General features: G+C 41.4%; 1 protein-coding gene across 5 annotated transcripts in view; it reads right to left on the minus strand.

Moving 5' to 3' along the window:
• The window catches only part of LOC110523998 (adhesion G-protein coupled receptor D2), a 162,202-nt gene that overhangs the window by 135,337 nt on the left and 6,743 nt on the right, over positions 1-20,122 (minus strand). For all 5 annotated transcript variants that reach the window (XM_021603244.2, XM_021603243.2, XM_021603246.2 and 2 more), the window contains exons 3-7: positions 19,792-19,816; positions 18,797-19,030; positions 14,741-15,382; positions 7,344-7,535; positions 5,919-5,965 (exon numbers count right to left, since the gene is read on the minus strand). In XM_021603244.2, coding sequence (XP_021458919.2) covers positions 5,919-5,965; positions 7,344-7,535; positions 14,741-15,382; positions 18,797-19,030; positions 19,792-19,816 — 1,140 coding nt within the window. The remainder of the gene's footprint in view (positions 1-5,918; positions 5,966-7,343; positions 7,536-14,740; positions 15,383-18,796; positions 19,031-19,791; positions 19,817-20,122) is intronic.

Here is a 20,122-nt window from a genome sequence, read left to right on the forward strand (position 1 = left end):
CACATTCTTATTTTCAATGACTGCCTAGGAACTGTGGGTTAACTGCCTTGTTCAGCTCAGGGGTTCCAATCTTGCAACAGCACAGTTAACTAGTCCAACGCTCTAACCATTGCACTCCACGAGTAGCCTGCCTGTTACACGAATGCAGTAGAAGCCAAGGTAAATTGCTAGCTAGCATTAAACTTATCTTATAAAAAACAATCAATCATAATCACTAGTTATAACTACTAATCCAGTTTAGCAGGCAATATTAACCAGGTGAAATTGTGTCATTTATCTTGCGTTCATTGCACGCAGAGTCAGGGTATATGCAACAGTTTGGGCTGCCTGGCTCATTGCGAACTAATTTGCCAGAATGTTACGTAATTATGACATACATTGAAGGTTGTGCAATGTAACAAGAATATTTAGACTTAGGGATGCCACCCGTTAGATAAAATACCGAACTGTTCCGTATTTCACTGAAATAATAAAGGTTTTGTTTTCGAAATGATAGTTTCCCGGATTCGATCATATTAATGACCAAAGGCTCGTATTTCTGTGTGTTATTATGTTATAATTAAGTCTGAGTTGATAGAGCAGTCTGACTGAGCAGCAGCAGGCCCGTAATCATTCATTCAAACAGCACTTTTGTGCGTTTTGCCAGCAGCTCTTCTCAAGCACAGCGCTGTTTATGACTTCAAGCCTATCAGCCTAATGGCTGGTGTAACCAATGTGAAATGGCTAGCTAGTTAGCTGGGTGTGCGCTAATACTGTTTCAAACGTCACTTGCTTTTAGATTTGGAGTAGTTATTCCACTTGCGCTGCAAGGGCCGTGGCTTTTGTGGAGCGATGGGTAACGATGCTTCGAGTGTGGCTGTTGTCGATGTGTTCCTGGTTCGAGCCCAGGTAGGGGCGAGGAGGGGGACGGAAGCTATACTGTTACACTGGCAATACTATAGTGCCTATAAGAACATCCAATAGTCAAAGGTATATGAAATACAAATGGTATAGAGAGAAATAGTCCTATATATACTATATTAACTACAACCTAAAACCTCTTATCTTGGAATATTGAAGTCTCAAGTTAAAAGGAACCACCAACTTTCATATGTTCTCATGTTCTGAGCAAGGAACTTAAACGTTAGCTTTTTTACATGGCACATATTTTACATGGCACACATTTTTACATGGCACATATTACTTTCTTCTCCAACACTTTGTTTTTGCATTATTTAAACCAAATCGAACATGTTTCATTATTTTTTTGAGGCTTAATTGATTGTATTGATGTATTATATTAAGTTAGAATAAGTGTTCATTGAGTATTGTTGTAATTGTCATTATTACAAATAAAAAAATAAAGGAATCGGCCGATTAATCGGTATCGGGTTTTTTGGTCCTCCAATAATCGGTATCGGCGTTGAAAAATCATAATCGGTCGACCTCTAATTCAGACCCTTTGACTTTTTCGTTACGTTACAGCCTTATTCTAAAATAGATTAAATATTTTTTCCACCTCATCAATCTACACTCAATACCCATAACGACAAAGCAAAAACAGATTTTAAGACAAAAATTAAATATCACATTTACACAAGTTTTCAGACCCTTTACTCAGTACTTTGTTGAAGCACCTTCGGCAGCGATTACAGCCTCAAGTCTTCTTGGGTATGACGCTACTAGCTTGGCACATTCTTCTCTGCAGATTCTCTCAAGCTCTGTCAGGTTGGATGGGGAGTGTCGCTGCACAGCTATTTTCAGGTATCTCCAGGGATGTTTGATCAGGTTCAAGTCCGGGCTCTGGCTGGGCCACTCAATGATATTCATAGACTTCATGAATATAAAGACCCGGCTTCATAGACCCGAAGCCACTCCTGCGTTGTCTTGGCTGTGTGCTTAGGGTCAATGTCCTGTTGAATGGTGAACCTTAGCAACAGTCTGAGGTCCTTAGCGCATTGGAGCATGTTTTCATCAAGGATCTCTCTGAACTTTGCTCTGTTCATCTTTCCCTCAATCCTGACAAGTCTCCCTGAAAAACATCCCCACAACATAACGCTCCACCGTAGGGATGGCGCCAGGTTTCCTCCAGACGTGATGCTTGGCGTTCAAGCCAAAGAGTTCAATCTTGGTTTCATCAGACCAGAGAATCTTGTTTGTCAAGTTCTGAGAGTTCTTTAGGTGCCTTTTAACAAACTCCAAGCGGGTTGTCATGTGTCACTTCCTGAGGAGTGGCTTCAGTCTGGCCACTCTACCATAAAGGCCTGATTGGTGGAGTGCTGCAGAGATGGTTGTCCTTCTGGAAGGTTCTTCCATCTCCACAAACTTCTTTCATTTAAGAGTGATTTCTCATGAAGCTGGTTGAGAGAATGCCAAGAGTGTGCAAAGCTGTCATCAAGGCAAAGGGTGGCTACTTTGAAGAATCTCAACTATAAAATATATTTTGATTTGTTTACACTTTTTTTGGTTACTATATGATTCCATATTTCACCATTTTGATGTCTTCACTATTATTCTACAATGTAGAAAATAGTAAAAAATAAAGAAAAACCCTTGAATGAGTATGTGTGTCCTAACTTTTGACTGGTACTGTACGTATTCACACCCCTTTGCTATGACGCTCCAAGTTGAGCTCAGGTGCATCCAATTTCCTTTGATCATCCTTGAGATGTCGCTACAACTTGATTGGAGTCCACCTGTGGCCAATTCAATTGTTTGGACATGATTTAAAAAGAAACACACCTGCTGTTCACCACCGCTCCCCATCTAAATTAACCCCCTAGAATCGATGTCCGTGCCCCAGTGGAAAGGTTCCACAGTTGACAGTGCATGTCAGAGCAGCTACTCCAAGGAACTGTCTGCAGATCTCTGAGATAGAATTGTTATGAGGCATTTATTTGGGGAATGGTAAAAAAAAAACATTTCTTGAGTGTTGAACGTTTCCAAGTGCACAGTGGTCTCCAGCATTGTGAAATTGAAAAAAATATGGAAATACCCACACTCTGCCTAGAGCTGGCTGTCTGACCAAACTGAACAACCGGGCAAGAAGGACTCTGACAGAACTACAGAGAGTTCCTTGGCTGATATGGGAGAACCTGCCAGAAGGACAACAGTCTCTACAACACTTCACCAATCTGGGCTTTATTGGAGTGGCCAGACTGAAGCCACTCCTGAGAAAAAGGCACGTGATATTGTGGAATATATAATCAAAGGGAAGAGAGACCAGATTCTTTCAAACAACACTATCATAAGATTTGCAAAAATCAACATCACCAAGAACGGTTCAGAGTTGAAAGCTTAACAAACATAGCCCGGTCTCTGCTTTTATAGAGGAAATACATACAACCTCTTTCTGTATACGTGGCAGTCAACAGATAGTGTGTAAAAGGTAATTAGTTAGCACATTCACAACTGCAAAACACTTTAATGTGCTCCTTTCTGCAAGTTTCCATACATGTGACTTTCTGTAGATAGTAAACCCACGGGGTGTCACATGCTGCGGCCGCACCCAAGCTGACCTTAGCTATACGCCCAGTCTTATGACTAAGTCCCACAAAGACAAGGTTGTATCAGGTTAGAAAAACACCAGCATATAACAAGATAATTCTTTAAACAGTAAAACATGGGATAGAATGACTAATTATGTATTTTCCACGATAATGACCGCACGCACGCCTGGAGTTTGTTAAAAGGAATGCTGGAATGGCTTCAGAACAAGAATGTGACAGTCCTTGAGTGGCCCAGTCAAAGCCCAGACTTGAATCCCATAGAAAATCTGTGGATAGACTTGAAGATTGCTGTTCACCACCGCTCCCCATCTAAATTAACCCCCTAGAATCGATGTCCGTGCCCCAGTGGAAATCTAATTAGCATAGAGCTAGAGCGGTGTTTGTCCGACCATGAAACATCCCGAAAATCGGTCTTCTTACTAAATTGTCTGTAGTGTCCGAATGTTTTGGTCTACGAGCCCCACAAACGTCTTCGAACTCGTCTGAAGTCGGTACAGCCGATCTGCCAACTTCTGTCTGTAGTGTTCGAACAGTTTGGGCTACACTAATATAACCCATCTGTAGAAAGGTGATACTCTAAAGAACACGTACATGTCAGTTGTTTTGCTCTAGGATGCCCACAGGCATCACAAGACTAGTCTGAAGGTCCCCTGGTACCAAATGAAAACATTTATGGAAGTATTTATGGAGACTGTTTAGTTCCAAAAATAAGGGGTTAAACACATGTAAACACACTTTTTTTGGGGGGGGACTATCTGTTGTTCCATGTAGTGAATCTGTTATTCAATGTGTTTGTATGGGCTAATAGCGGTAAAGGTCAAATAAAAATGTTCATTAAATAATTTGTTTATATATTTTTTGATACTTCAAGGGGTCTTACAATTCAAAATCAAATAGCAAAATGATCCTTGGTATGGATCATTTTGGTACCTTCTTAAAACAATTCCACATGGCTTAGTAGAACCCTCCCCGGCTTAGACGTAATGGTTTAACAAAGCTTGAGAAAATCTGCAAGGAGGAATGGGAGGAAATCCTCAAATCCGGGTTTGCAGAGCTGATACAGACACACCCAAGACAACTCAGAGCTATAAACCGCCAAAGCTGCTTCTACAAAGTATTGACTCAGGGGTGTGAATACTTAAGTAAATTGGATATTTCTATACTTCATTTTCAATAAATTAGCAAACAATTCTCAAAACATGTTTTCACTTTGTCATTATGGGGTCTTGTGTGTAGATCTATGGTATGACTACTTTCTGGAGGCACTGTATGTTGCTTCTAACGAAGTTGGATCTGGGTTGCTCAGTGTGACGCCATCGTGTAATGTATAATACATTACATGATTTTTAACTGCGATTTTGCCACGATTTGAGATCCACGACAAATTTCTGGGATCGCAAATCAATTCTAACGCCGTATGCTCTGACCAAGACGTCTTAGGTCGCATAATGAAAGTGGGTGAATGAAATGCGACTACGCGTCTTCCACTCTCCCGATATGCATCTTAGGTCCCGGTTATTTTTCACGGCCAGTTGTGATACAGCCTGAATTCGAACTAGGGTGTCTGTAGTGATGCCTCTAGCACTGAGACGCAGTGCCTTAGACCGCTGCGCCACTCGGGAGCTTCAATGTATGACAGGATTGGATGTTGCATAAAATTTCAATTGCCTTTGAATTGCTTCATGTATCAGCAAAGTTGCTAGAGAAGATGTCACTTGCATCTGAAACAAAAATTGTGTCCAAATAGCTTTGTGTGACCAGAGGAAGCTGCAAAGCAAGGGGGTTTACTCAATCCAAAATCTGTCTACCTAAATAAGACGAGGATAAGTGAGGATTTTTTTTAATGGAGGTCAATGAGTGTCAAATTTGGTCAACAACAAAAAATGTCATTCCTAATTTGGTACGTGAGGCTTATTTGATCGAAAATAAGTTTCGTAATGGTTGTGTTATAAATGCATTGATATAAATGGATGCACTCATATAAACAACTATATCGGAGTATAGTTGTTCACACTGGCTAGAATGGTCACCACACAGCTGATCTCACCACCTCCCCCCTGCCTTCCATCTTTGAGGACATGCATTTCCATTGTTGGAGCAGTCACTCAACTATCTTGTCAATATAACAGAAAACCTTTGGTGTGACACAGGCTTAAGGTTGTGTTCCAAATGCCCTTTATAGTGCACTACTTTTAAGCAGAGCCCTAAGGACCCTGGTAAAAAGCAGTGCACTACATAGGGAATTGGGTGCCATTTGGGACGCAACCCTAAATGACCCAGGGGAGATGCATATTAATTCTGCCATTGGCTTGCGGTTGTTGGACGCAGAATCCAGACTGATAAAGCTGCATTTGAATGGCGTGAAACTAATAGGCTACAGCTGGGTGAACCTTCCAATTTACAGGGTTGGTCGAGCGCATCTTTGCTCACCTTAATGAAAAATGCTGTCTTGGGAAAGCCGAAGATGTCCAACACCTCTAGAATAAAAAAAAGTAAACAAAACAATGTTAGTATGAGATATCTCGGGATATACTGAATAAAACATACACAACCGCCCAGAGTTGATGTCCGTGCCCCAGTGTAAATATAATTAGCATAATACAAAAATCCCCATCAAAATAATTTTGTTTAAGCTAGAGATATAGTGTTTTTTTTTGCATGGGCAGCGTCTCAAATCACTTCATCCACCAATGGCGGCCTTCCGCATCTACGGTGGAAGGTGGCGTGTCTACAGTGGTGTTTGTCAGACCATGTGACATCCCGAAAATCGGTCTTCTCACAAAAACATCTGTAGCGTCCGAATGTATTACTACTCTATAGACAGATGAGACTCTCCCAAACACGATGGTGTTCTCCGTTTTGCTCTACTACCCCCACAAGAGTCACGGGACTCATCTGAAGTCGGTTCCGCCCATCTGCCAACTTCTGTCTCTAAAGTCTGTACAGATTGGGCTACACACTAATACTGAAACGTGAGACTCTCACGAACACATTTTGCTCTAGGATGCCTAAAATCCTGATATTTATTATATCTCTCAGATATAGGACAGACACTTTCTTTTATTGACTGTTGATCTGTTTTGTCATGTATGAATCTTTTATTCAATGTGTTTCTATGGGCTAATAGCAGTAAGGCCGAATTTAATGTTTCATCAATTAATTGTTTTATGTACTTTTTTTGATACCAAAACAGGTCCTAAAATTTGAAATCAAAACATGGCTAACACTATAATTTTGATCTCATGGGTGGTCAGTCCATAGCTCTGTCTATCAATTACATTTCTCCAGCCTCATCACTCTTGTTTACCAAAAGAAGTGGCGGGCTGACCGCTTTGTTGTTCGAATCCTGGATTGCCCCTTTAAGGTGACTGGATAGGTGAAAGCAAGGTATCTACGGAGGTAGACGTAACTTAACCAATTATAGATTAGTGATTACCTAAAGGATGGAATGACTTGGGTCTGTTTGAATGGCTGCAACGTTATCGAATGTCCAGATATAAATGTAATGTGTAAAACAAATATTTGACATGTAGAATAGGGAATCCTGCTAGCTCTATTAATCCCATTTATATAACGTTCTAAACACATCACCTTTCTGAACACATCCTAAGTTTAATTTTGAAAGTACCCAAGCAGGGCCATTGAGTTTTTTATTACATTGGCACCATAACATAACAAGAGTCTATTTGAGACAGGTGACGCTTAACTTTTAAAAGTTGTATCTTATTTTACATAGGATGTTGTTGTTTAATCCCCCCAAAAAAACATGCACTCCCCCTTTGATTGATTTGTGTGTGCTTAGAAATAATTAGATCATGTTTCGATGACATTTAACTGTTATCAGTGCGCGATCACCTTTCTCAAACTGGCAGATGGCACCTCTCTGACTGACACAAACGTCTAAGCCCCAGCCTCCACTCAAGGGGTCAAAGGTGACACACTCTCCAGCCTGAGGTGCATCCACCACCTCAGATAAGTTGTGATATGGCACCACATCTGAATCCAACAGGGAGTACAGGAACTCGTCAGCCAAATCACTGCTGTTAGCTAGTAAGGAAGAAATAACAGAAAAAAACAGGGAGCAAAAAAGATAAGATCCATTGATTCCATTGTACATCAATCAATCAAATGCATTTTTTAAAGACCTTTTAGAATAATTATATGTCACAAGTGCTTTACATTAAATTGTCGAGGGTTGCAAACTTACAGTAACTTTCCAAAAATTCTCAGGTTTTCCAGATATCCAGGTTGGAGGATTCCTAGAATCAGGAAGGATTGACCAAGATACGAAATCCTCCAACCGGGAATTCTGGAATACAGCCCTAAAACCTGTCCTTAGCCCCAAACAGCAAGCAAAAGCAGTAGCACATTGTCCGGGAAAAACTTAGTAGAAGGAAGACAAGTGTCTAACTCCAGGCTGGGCAATTTACCTGTCTAAAATCAACTTGCTTGCGTTGAGGTGGGAGGTGTGGCAATATTTTAGGTATGTCCTTAAAAACAAGCGCAAAAGTAACAATCTTCCCAGCGCTAATGGGAAGATAAGACCCACAAAAAGCAGGTCTTAATGGTAACGCATTTGACAATGGCATGCATTTTGAGAGCGGAATCCACCCACCCATCCACTGTGGACACACAGTGCCCATGGAAAAGACATGTCCTCTTAATCAAGGCTGGTTTAGCAGCATCGCACAGGTGAGTCTTCTTAGGCCTACGTGTGCACACAGTGCCATGGAACAAGAAGAGATATATGATATCATGCTTCTGACCCCACCCTGTGTAGAAATATGGTTGTTGTTTAAAAAAAACTGATTTCTTGTTTCCCATTTCGTATCAAGCCCTCCGCTACCCTTAACCTAGGCCTAGGCTACTAAGGCTGGTTAAACAGCAACGTGTTTTCTGTTTTATCCTTGCCTTGCAAAGCAGCATATCCATAAAGTTGTTTAGTCAATGTGCCTTGAACAGAAAATATACTGCACATCCTTAAACATATAAACATATGGTGTATTCGGAAAGTATTCAGACCCCTTTACTTGCCACACATTTCGTTACGTTACAGCCTTATTCTAAAAACGATTAAATTGTTTTATTCCCCTCATCAACCTACACACAATACCCCATAATGACAAAGCATAAAAACTGGTTTTAATACATTTGAGCAAATTTACGGGAAAAAAACAACTGAAATATCACATTTACATAAATTTTTAGACCCTTTACTCAGTACTTTGTTGAAACACCTTTGGCAGCGATTACAGCCTTGAGTCTTCTTGGGTATAACGCTACAATCTTGGCACACCTGTATTTGGGGAGTTTCTCCCATTCTTCTTTGCAAATTCTCTCAAGCTCTGTTAAGTTGGACAGGGAGCGTTGCTGCACAGCTATTTTCAGGTCTCTCCAGAGATGTTTGATTGGGTTCAAATCCGAGCTCTGGCTGGGCCACTCAAGGACATGCAGAGACTTGTCTCAAAGCTGCTCCTGTGTTGTCTTGGCTGTGTGCTTAGGGTTGTTGTCCTGTTGGAAGGTGAACCTTTGCCTCAGTCTGAGGTCCTAAGCGCTCTGGAGCAGGTTTTCATCAAGGATATTTCTGTACTTTACTCTGTTCATCTTTCCCTCGATCCTGACTAGTCTCCCAGTCCCTGCCACTGGTTGTCCTTCTGGTAGGTCCTCCTCCATCTCCACAGAGGAATTCTGGAGCACTGGTCCCCTTCCTGACCAAGTCCCTTCTCGCCTGATTGCCCAGTTTGGCCGGGCGGCCAGCTCTTGGAAGTCTAGGTGGTTCCAAACTTCTCCCAATTAAGAATGATGGAGGCCACTGTGTTCTTGGGGGCCTTCAATGCTGCAGAAATGTTTTGGTACCCTTCCCCAGATCTGTGCCTCGAAACAATCCTGTCTCGGAGCTCTACGGACAACTCCTTCGACCTCATGGCTTGGTTTTTGCTCTGACATTAATTTTTTTTCACCTTTATTTAACCAGTTGAGAACAAGTTCTCATTTACAACTGCGACCTGGCAAAGATAAAGCAAAGCAGTGCGACAAAAACAACACAGAGTTTCACATAGGATAAACAAACACAATAGAACAATCTATATACAGTGTGTGCAAATGTAGTAAGATTAGGGAAGTAAGGTAATAAATATACCATAGTGGTGAAATAATTACAATTTAGCATTAACACCGGAGTGACAGATGTACAGATGATGATGTGCAAGTAGAGATACTAGGGTGCAAAAGAGCAAAAAAAAATAACAATATGGGATGAGGTAGTTGGGTGGGCTATTTACAGATGGGCTGTGTACAGGTGCAGTGATCAGTAAGCTGCTCTGACAAGCATTTCACTACACTCACATTCAAATCTGCTAACCATGTGTATGTGACAAATAACATTTGATTTGATGCTTAAAGTTAGTGAGGGAGATATAAGTCAACAGACACGACATACCCTGTCAACTGTGGGGCCTTATATTAAACAGGTGTGCGCCTTTCCAAATCATGTCCAATCAATTGAATTTACCACAGGTGGACTCGAATCAAGTTGTAGAAACATCGAAAGGATGATCAATTGAAACAGGATGCACCTGAGCTCCATTTCGAGTCTCATAACAAAGGGTCTGAATAGTTTCGTTAAGATATATATATATATATATATTTTTTTATTTTTTATTTTTTTTTAATACATTTGCTAACATTTCTACAAACCTGTTTTCGCTTTGCCATTATTGGGTATTGTGTGAAGATTGATGAAGATTTTTTTTTTAATGATATCCATTTTAGAATAAGATTGTAATGTTGACAAAATGTGGAAAAGGTCAAAGGGTCTTAATACTTTCCGAATGCACTGTATGCGCCTACCTGCATACTTAATTTAGCTTCTTCAAGTATCCATACCCATCTCCAAAGAGAGCATCTCATCCGGTTACCAAAGACGCACTCATACAAACTTATTTCAGAAAGAAAACGCCAGGTAGAAATATGTTTAATCATTTATTAAGCAATGGATAGTGCAAGTCTTGGCGATATAGGCTCTGCTCCATCAGGGTAGCTCACTGTCCAAGCAAAGCATCAATATAAAATAGCCTACAGGCAGTGAGTGCGGTAAGCTATACCAATCCCCCCGGCAGGAACACAGAACCTAACAGGTAGAGGCTGGGGTGATGGTGGGAACAAGAAGCCAGCACATAGTAACAGTAAGTGGCAGCAGGATGAGTGAGCAGACCCGGTCAGCTTAAATAGACCGCCAACTAAGGTAGGCGTGATTGATACTAGCCTCTAACACAGTAGATGCCATCTCAGCTGATGCGTCAGCCTGAGGAGGGGCTCTCAGGTTTATTTTCTGAACTGGCTCCGCTTAATTTAAATGATTCATTGCTATAATGCAGTATCAATGGTAGGCCTAGGCTATATTTTGCTTATTGAGAACCTGCCTCACACATACAATACATTTTACGGGAGCCTAGTATTTTTATTTTAGGAGAAGTGCAATGAGTAAAGATACAGTACCTTGCGAAAGTATTCGGCCCCCTTGAACTTTGCGACCTTTTGCCACATTTCAGGCTTCAAACATAAAGATATAAAACTGTAATTTTTTTGTGAAGAATCAACAACAAGTGGGACACAATCATGAAGTGGAACGACATTTATTGGATATTTCAAACTTTTTTAACAAATCAAAAACTGAAAGATTGGGCGTGCAAAATTATTCAGCCCCTTTACTTTCAGTGCAGCAAATTCTCTCCAGAAGTTCAGTGAGGATCTCTGAATGATCCAATGTTGACCTAAATGACTAATGATGATAAATACAATCCACCTGTGTGTAATCAAGTCTCCGTATAAATGCACCTGCACTGTGATAGTCTCAGAGGTCCGTTAAAAGCGCAGAGAGCATCATGAAGAACAAGGAACACACCAGGCAGGTCCGAGATACTGTTGTGAAGAAGTTTAAAGCCGGATTTGGATACAAAAAGATTTCCCAAGCTTTAAACATCCCAATGAGCACTGTGCAAGCAATAATATTGAAATGGAAGGAGTATCAGACCACTGCAAATCTACCAAGACCTGGCCGTCCCTCTAAACTTTCAGCTCATACAAGGAGAAGACTGATCAGAGATGCAGCCAAGAGGCCCATGATCACTCTGGATGAACTGCAGAGATCTACATCTGAGGTGGGAGACTCTGTCCATGCACAAATCTGGCCTTTATGGAAGAGTGGCAAGAAGAAAGCCATTTCTTAAAGATATCCATAACAAGTGTTGTTTAAAGTTTGCCACAAACCACCTGGGAGACACACCAAACATGTGGAAGAAGGTGCTCTGGTCAGATGAAACCAAAATTGAACTTTTTGGCAACAATGCAAAACATTATGTTTGGCGTAAAAGCAACACAGCTGAACACACCATCCCCACTGTCAAACATGGTGGTGGCAGCATCATGGTTTGGGCCTGCTTTTCTTCAGCAGGGACAGGGAAGATGGTTAAAATTGATGGGAAGATGGATGGAGCCAAATTACAGGACCCTTCTGGAAGAAAACCTGATGGAGTCTGCAAAAGACTTGAGACTGGGACGGAGATTTGTCTTCCAACAAGACAATGATCCAAAACATAAAGCAAAATCTACAATGGAATGGTTCAAAAATAAACATATCCAGGTGTTAGAATGGCCAAGTCAAAGTCCAGACCTGAATCCAATCGAGAATCTGTGGAAAGAACTGAAAACTGCTGTTCACAAATGCTCTCCATCCAACCTCACTGAGTTCGAGCTGTTTTGCAAGGAGGAATGGGAAAAAATGTCAGTCTCTCGATGTGCAAAACTGATAGAGACATACCCCAAGCGACTTACAGCTGTAATCGCAGCAAAACGTGGCGCTACAAAGTATTAACTTAAGGGGGCTGAATAATTTTGCACGCCCAATTTTTCAGTTTTTGATTTGTTAAAAATGTTTGAAATATCCAATAAATGTCGTTCCACTTCATGATTGTGTCCCACTTGTTGTTGATTCTTCACAAAAAAATACAGTTTTATATCTTTATGTTTGAAGCCTGAAATGTGGCAAAAGGTCGCAAAGTTCAAGGGGGCCGAATACTTTCGCAAGGCACTGTATGTATGCTAGGCTTTTAAAGCCAATTACAACAATATTGACTGCCAACACTCCAAACATAGGCTATTGAGCAAACACTGGATGTTCATTTTTATTTTACTAGTACTAAGCTTTTAGGAGTGCTGTTTCAGTTTCACCCCCCTACAGAAAAACTTTTAATAAAATGACTGCCATTACTGCTTATCACTTATTAACCATAATGTATTCACATTACTTTAATCAAATATTTTAATTGTTTTGTATATTACATTTGCTTTAGGCCTATTTGAAGACTATTATTTAATTCCAAGTCATCATCTCATCTCTATAGAACTGTTGCCTATGCCGTCTGACACAAATCACTTTTTTAATAGTTCTTCAAAGTAAAAAACACATACTTTTAAAACTGCTGAATACCAACTATCAATCTTAGATCATGTATTTTCAGGTAGAGATACCTCATGAACAACTGCTCTTTATGACTTTCAATTGCGAGTTCTTTCTGTCTCTTCTCCATCTCAGAACAGACAAGTAGGTGCGCAATGGATTATGGTCATTGTAGTTAATTACCATGTTTTCTTTGCTAAACTATGTAGAATATTGGCCTGTTGGAAACTACACCTCCCTACTACATCTCACAGTTCAGGCTTGATCTGATTTATCGCTAGATAAACTGCACATTGCACTCAACAACCCAAAAAAAACTAAATGGAATGAAAATATTTAAACAACTAACATTCAATTAGTTGTTTAAAAAAATGTAAATGAGCAAAATTTCAGCACAATTTTTTACTGTTGCTATTACTCGTTACTGTGGCCTATACTATTTAATGAAGTGTAATATCAATCCACAATGGACCAGGACGAGAATAGTCCATGCCCCCAGCTGAATTGGAGTTGAAAACGCTGAAAACGCAAAGACAATCAATAACATACAGAACTTGAGACAATCGCATGCAGTATAAAGCCATGGAATGCGTTGATTGGCCAGTCAGTGGCCAAGCCCTTGTCACACCTACAACTTGTTTATTAATCAAAATCCAGCCCTTTCGCGCCATCATCAATTATTTCACTCATAATTCCAGCTGTGAAAATAGCTAAAATATTTGACACACCCCCGGACTTATAGCTCTACCGCCAACGCTTAGATTTACCATTGAATTAGTAAGTAAGTAGTCTTGCAAGAGCCTTGGCTTGTGCGAGTCGAAACGGCTCATAGGGAAGGTGCCTATCTCCTGTTTCTGTAGCGTGAGGCAGCTTGATGTACACCCCGTGGAACAGGACACTAGTCTATCGCAGGGCCTTACCCCCAATCTATCTCCTAAATGCTGAGTGCCAAGCAGAGACGCATCAGGTCTCATTTTTCAGTCACAACCTTCCATACTCAGGGTGGACACCCTAACCATAAGGCCATTTGCGTTAGGTTTGTTAAAGTCCCCTAGAGAGGAACTAGGCTCAGAGGGGAGGCCCCACCCTCTTCTGGCTGTGCAATGGATATGCAATGCTTTTAGGAAGTAAAAAAAGCTGATAGAAAGAGAAAGCAAGTGCACTCCTAATGTGCTGGGTTTCACATGATGTCAGAATGAGTCAACATTCTTAAATGGTCCGATAAGGAACGGAAGGAGGTTGTACCGTCTGGGTCTGATATATATGGAGATATAACATCTGCCTGTGTGTTCTCCTTTGTTGCATGCCAAATGGCACCCTATTCCCTATATAGGGCACTACTTTTGACCAGCTCTGGTCAAAAGTAGTGCACTATGTATGGAATAGGGTGCCATTTGGGACACTATTCCCTACGGTCTACATAACCAGAGCCCAGGCAGCTGAGACAACGATGTCAGAAAGGAGAGTTTGTTTTGAAGGGTGGGATTCATTACCACGCACATGAAATATTTACAACCAGTACTGGGCTGAGTTTGCCAATTACAACTTGCCAATCTGCTCCCCTATTCATGAAGGAAGAGGGAGCTGCCGGACAGAGACATGCAGGCTCTGGAACTCATAACAGGTAAGAGGAGAGAGGGAGAGAGAGGGAGAGAGGGAGAGAGGGAGAGAGGGAGGGAGAGAGAGAGAGAGAGAGAGGGAGAGAGAGAATGAGAGAATAAATGCTGGGACAGCCCAGCCTAGCTCCAGGGGTAGTCCGCTTTAAATCAAGCATGTCCGCCCACGTGGTTCTTACCTTGGCACGGCGAGTCTCCCCAGAGCCTCTTCAGGGAGGACTCCACTTCCAGGACTGTGGCGCTCCACTTGAATACCAGCCCAGATGAGGCGGGAGAGCACTCTTTTTCCATGGTGTGGATTTCGCTGTCGTTCAACATCCGCTCCCAAATGTGCAGCTGCGTGAGACTACCCGAGAAGGACTCTGCACTCTTGAACGAGCCCCCGAACGAGTCCTGCTCCTGGCCCAGGATGAAGTGGCCATCAGGGCCCACGTCACCTGCGCTGTACAGGCTGTCGCCCCGGTTGACCGGGCGGCCGTTGGCAAACAGGGCCCAGCGTCCACCGTGGCGCGACCAGCTCACGCACAGTGAGTGCCAGGAGCCATCATGGTGGAAGGCCTCCTGGTAGGGCCCGTGCATGCCATGGACCAACAGAGCCAGCTGGACGGGCTGGCCCTGGATCAGCCTGGCGCGGAGCTGGAACTCATTAATGAATGACTGGATGGAATAAGAGAAGACAGTGGAAAATCCGTAGCAGGCCGGATCGAAGCGGACACGGGTGCAAACGGTCACTTCGCACATGGCGGGGAACTTGTGCAGGAGGCGCGCGTTCTTCACGTCGGATCTCCCGTCAAACTCCAGGATAAGGGTCTCGGTGGAACCTTTGAGTGGTGGACAGAGAGAGAACAGTCACGTTCATTATACAACTTGGACACAGACATAAAAGGGACGGAACGATATTACGCAACTCCAATTGTAGTCATATTTAGGTTGCAAAAACTTATTCACTAGACTGCAGGATAGTAAGGCCAACGGCGCTGCCGTCAGTCCAATTTAAAATGTCTGCACAAAGACTAGAGGTCGACCGATTAATCAGAATGGCCAATTAACTAGGGCCGATTTCAATGTCACAACAATCGGTAATCTGCATTTTTGGACACAGATTATGGCCGATTACATTGCATTCCACGAAGTGACTGCGTGACAGGCTGACTACCTGTTATGCGAGTGCAGCTAGGAGCCAAGGTAAGGTGCTAGCTAGCATTAAACATATCTTATAAAAAACAATCAATCTTAACATAATCACTAGTTAACTACACATGGTTGACGATATTACTAGTTTATCTAGCTTGTCCTGCGTTGCAAATAATCGTTGCGGTGCCTGTTAATTTAACATTGAATCACACGCTACTTCGCCAAACGGGTGATGAATTAACAAGCGCACTCTCGAAAAAAGCGCTGTCGTTGCACCAATGTGTACTAACCATTAACATCAACGCCTTTCTTAAAATCAATACACAAGTATATATTTTTAAACCTGCATATTTAGTTAATATTGCCTGCTAACATGAATTTCTTTTAACTAGGGAAAATGTGTCACTTCTCTTGCGTTCTGTGCAACAGAGTCAGGGTATATGCAGCAGTTTGGGCCGCCTGGCTCGTTGCGAACTCTGTGAAGACTATTTCTTCCTAACAAAGACAGCCAACTTCACCAAACGGGGGATGATTTAACAAAAGCGCATTTGCGAAAAAAGCACAATCGTTGCACGACTGTACCTAACCATAAACATCAATGCCTTTCTTAAAATCAATAGACAGAAGTGTATTTTTTTAAACCTGCATATTTAGTTAAAAGAAATTCATGCTAGCAGGCAATATTAAACTAGGGAAATTTTGTCACTTCTCTTGCGTTCATTGCATGCAGAGTCAGGGTATATGCAACAGTTTGGGCCGCCTGGCTCGTTGCGAACTAACTTGCCAGAATTGTATGTAATTATGACATAACATTGAAGGTTGTGAAATGTAACAGCAATATTTAGACTTATGGATGCCACCCATTAGATAAAATACGTAACGGTTCCGTATTTCACTGAAAGAATAAACGTTTAGTTTTCGAAATTATAGTTTCCGGATTTGACCATATTAATGACCGAAGGCTCGTATTTCTGTGTGTTATTATATTATAATTAAGTCTATGATTCGATAGAGCAGTCTGACTGAGCGGTGGTAGGCAGCAGCAGGCTCGTAAGCATTAATTCAAACAGCACTTTACTGAGTTTGCCAGCAGCTCTTCACAATGCGTAAAAGCATTACGCTGTTTATGACTTCAAGCCTATCAACTCCCGAGATTAGGCTGGCAATACTAAGGTACCTATTAGATCATCCAATAGTCAAGGGTACATGAAATACAAATGGTATAGAGAGAAATAGTCCTATAATAACTACAACCTAAAACTTCTTACCTGGGAATATTGAAGACTCATGTTAAAAGGAACCACCAGCTTTCATATGTTCTCGTGTTCTGAGCAAGGAACTTAAACGTTAGCTTTCTTACATGGCACATATTGCACTTTTCATTTTTTTCCAACACTTTGTTTTTGCATTATTTAAACCAAATTGAAGGTTTCATTAATTATTTGAGACTAAATTGATTTTATTGATGTATTATGTTAAGTTAAAATAAAAGTGTTCATTGTTCATTCAGTATTGTTGTAATTGTCATTATTACAAATATATATATAAAAATCGATTATCCGGTATCCGCTTTTTTTGGTCCTCTAATAATCGGTATCGGCGTTAAAAAATCATAATCGGTCGACCTCTAACAAAGACCCTACTGTGAGACAATCAAATCAAATCAAATGTATTTGTCACATACACATGGTTAGCAGATGTTAATGCGAGTGTAGCGAAATGCTTGTGCTTCTAGTTCCGACAATGCAGTAATAACCAACGAGTAATCTGACTAACAATTCCAAAACTACTACCTTATACACACAAGTGTAAAGGGATAAAGAATATGTACATAAAGATATATGAATGAGTGATGGTACAGAGCGGCATAGGCAAGATGCAGTAGATGGTATCGAGTACAGTATATACATATGAGATGAGTATGTAAACAAAGTGGCATAGTTTAAAGTGGCTAGTGATACATGTATTACCTAAAGATGCAGTAGATGATATAGAGTACAGTATATACGTATACATATGAGATGAATAATGTAGGGTATGTAAACATTATATTAAGTAGCATTGTTTAAAGTGGCTAGTGATATATTTTACATCAATTCCCATCATTAAAGTGGCTGGAGTTGAGTCAGTGTGTTGGCAGCAGCCACTCAATGTTAGTGGTCTGATGGCCTTGAGATAGAAGCTGTTTTTCAGTCTCTCGGTCCCAGCTTTGATGCACCTGTACTGACCTCGCCTTCTGGATGATAGCGGGGTGAACAGGCAGTGGCTCGGGTGGTTGTTGTCCTTGCTGCGCCTTCTTCATGATGCTGTCTGTGTGGGTGGACCAATTCAGTTTGTCTGTGATGTGTACGCAGAGGAACTTAAAACTTACTACCCTCTCCACTACTGTGCCATCGATGTGGATAGGGGGTGTTCCCTCTGCTGTTTCCTGAAGTCCACAATCATCTCCTTAGTTTTGTTGACGTTGAGTGTGAGGTTATTTTCCTGACACCACACTCCGAGGGCCCTCACCTCCTCCCTGTAGGCCGTCTCGCCGTTGTTGGTAATCAAGCCTACCACTGTTGTGTCGTCCGCAAACTTGATGATTGAGTTGGAGGCGTGCGTGGCCACGCAGTCGTGGGTAGCATACTGTACATAGCCCATCTGTAAACAGCCCATCTATCTACCTCATCCCCATACTGTATTTATTTATTTTTCTTGCTCCTTTGCATCCCAGTATCTCTACTTGCACATTCATCTTCTGCATATCTACCATACCAGTTTTTAATTGCTATATTGTAATTACTTCGCCACCATGGCCTATTTATTGCCTTAACTCCCTTATCTTACCTCATTTGCACTCACTGTATGTAGACTTTTTGTTTTCTTTTTTTATACTGTATTATTGACTGTATGTTTTGTTTAATCCATGTGTAACTCTGTGTTGTTGTATGTGTCTAATTGCTATGCTTTATCTTGCAAATGAGAACTTGTTCTCAACTAGCCTACCTGGTTAAATAAAGGTGAAATAAAGGTGAAATAAAAAATAAATAAAAAATACAGATAAGGTGCTGAAATCTTAAAGCTGTCAAATATGGCAATGGCATAGTGACTGAACTCACTCTTTAAGTGTGTCATGACTTTCCTGCCAATCCACACGGGGTGGGTTATGTTCAGGGACTTTAAGAAGGTGGTGAGCTCTCGGTTCTCGAAGGTGTTGGATACTGTGGCTAAGGCCCCCGAGCGCTGGCTACAGAGGCGTCCGGCCCCATTCCACGGTAGCCTGTCAGGTACGTACTCGTAGTAGGACTCGTCGTATGTGAACAGGGTCCTGCTCTCCAACGTCAAAGCTGTATCTGCCCAGAGAACACAAAGAGTGGTTGAGGAGAGGAGCGAGATCATGTTCATTAGGGTACCAAAGGTTTTGAAGCCTTTTGCCCAAAAAATCTGAAAATAAGCTTTTCTCATCGAACAGGTCCAGGTAGTCCCTTACCGTTCAAGTCCGTTTTCACAAAATGGAAGGCTGTCGGAAACGAGGAGGCACTATCTGAACTTGTCCAAAAAAAAAGCTACCCCCCCCCCATTGCAATAGGTTTTCTAACATTTTGTTACAGTGTGCCCAAATGAACATGACTTTGGTTAACAACGGAGCTCACTATCTAGGAAATCGTATGCACTGCTAGGGAATACAGGGAGTTATAGTGCCTGTCGTTGCACTATGGCTTTGTTGGGCCACTGTTCAACAATACCCATTTTACATTATCTCAGCATAGTGGGAGATTAAGGACAGGAAAATGGCAACTGCTGGACGTACATTATAACTGAGACCACATGCTCAAATTGTATTTGTCACATGCACCGAATACAACAGGTGTAGACCTTACCGTGAAATGCTTACTTACAAGCCCTTAACCAACAATATGGTTCAACCCCGATTAAGTGCGGTGAAGTCATGAGCTCTTACAATTGTACGAGAACTCAAATAATAACTATAGGTTATATAACTTTGTCATACATGCCTTGTAAGTTACAGTTCATAGTGGCTGTTATGTAATGTTACTACCAGCTTTAACTCAGAATATATCACTTACATGTCAACAGATTAAAGACTACTTACCTGATGTACAGTGGTGAAACCAAATCTACGGAATAAAACAAAACCTAGGTTAATGTATTATCATTTGATTCCTGACATTTGATGTCTTATCTAAATCGCTATCAAGTGTAACTAGTGGAATACTGGGGACCCCTACTATAAATAGGTATATAAACACATGTTGTAGTAAGAATAATATTTGTGCTTGTGAAGTAGCCTATGATAATGAAAATATGTCCATTTAGCTGTTTTAAAACAGCGTATGGTGTACACTAGCGTATTTATGGTCTGAGTAGCCTGACCATGTCTACGTTCCCACAGCCCTATGCTCCCTCAGTTCCCACAGCCCTAT

The sequence above is a fragment of the Oncorhynchus mykiss genome, chromosome 5, assembly GCF_013265735.2.
Source record: "Oncorhynchus mykiss isolate Arlee chromosome 5, USDA_OmykA_1.1, whole genome shotgun sequence".
In the NCBI taxonomy this organism is placed as follows: domain Eukaryota; kingdom Metazoa; phylum Chordata; class Actinopteri; order Salmoniformes; family Salmonidae; genus Oncorhynchus; species Oncorhynchus mykiss.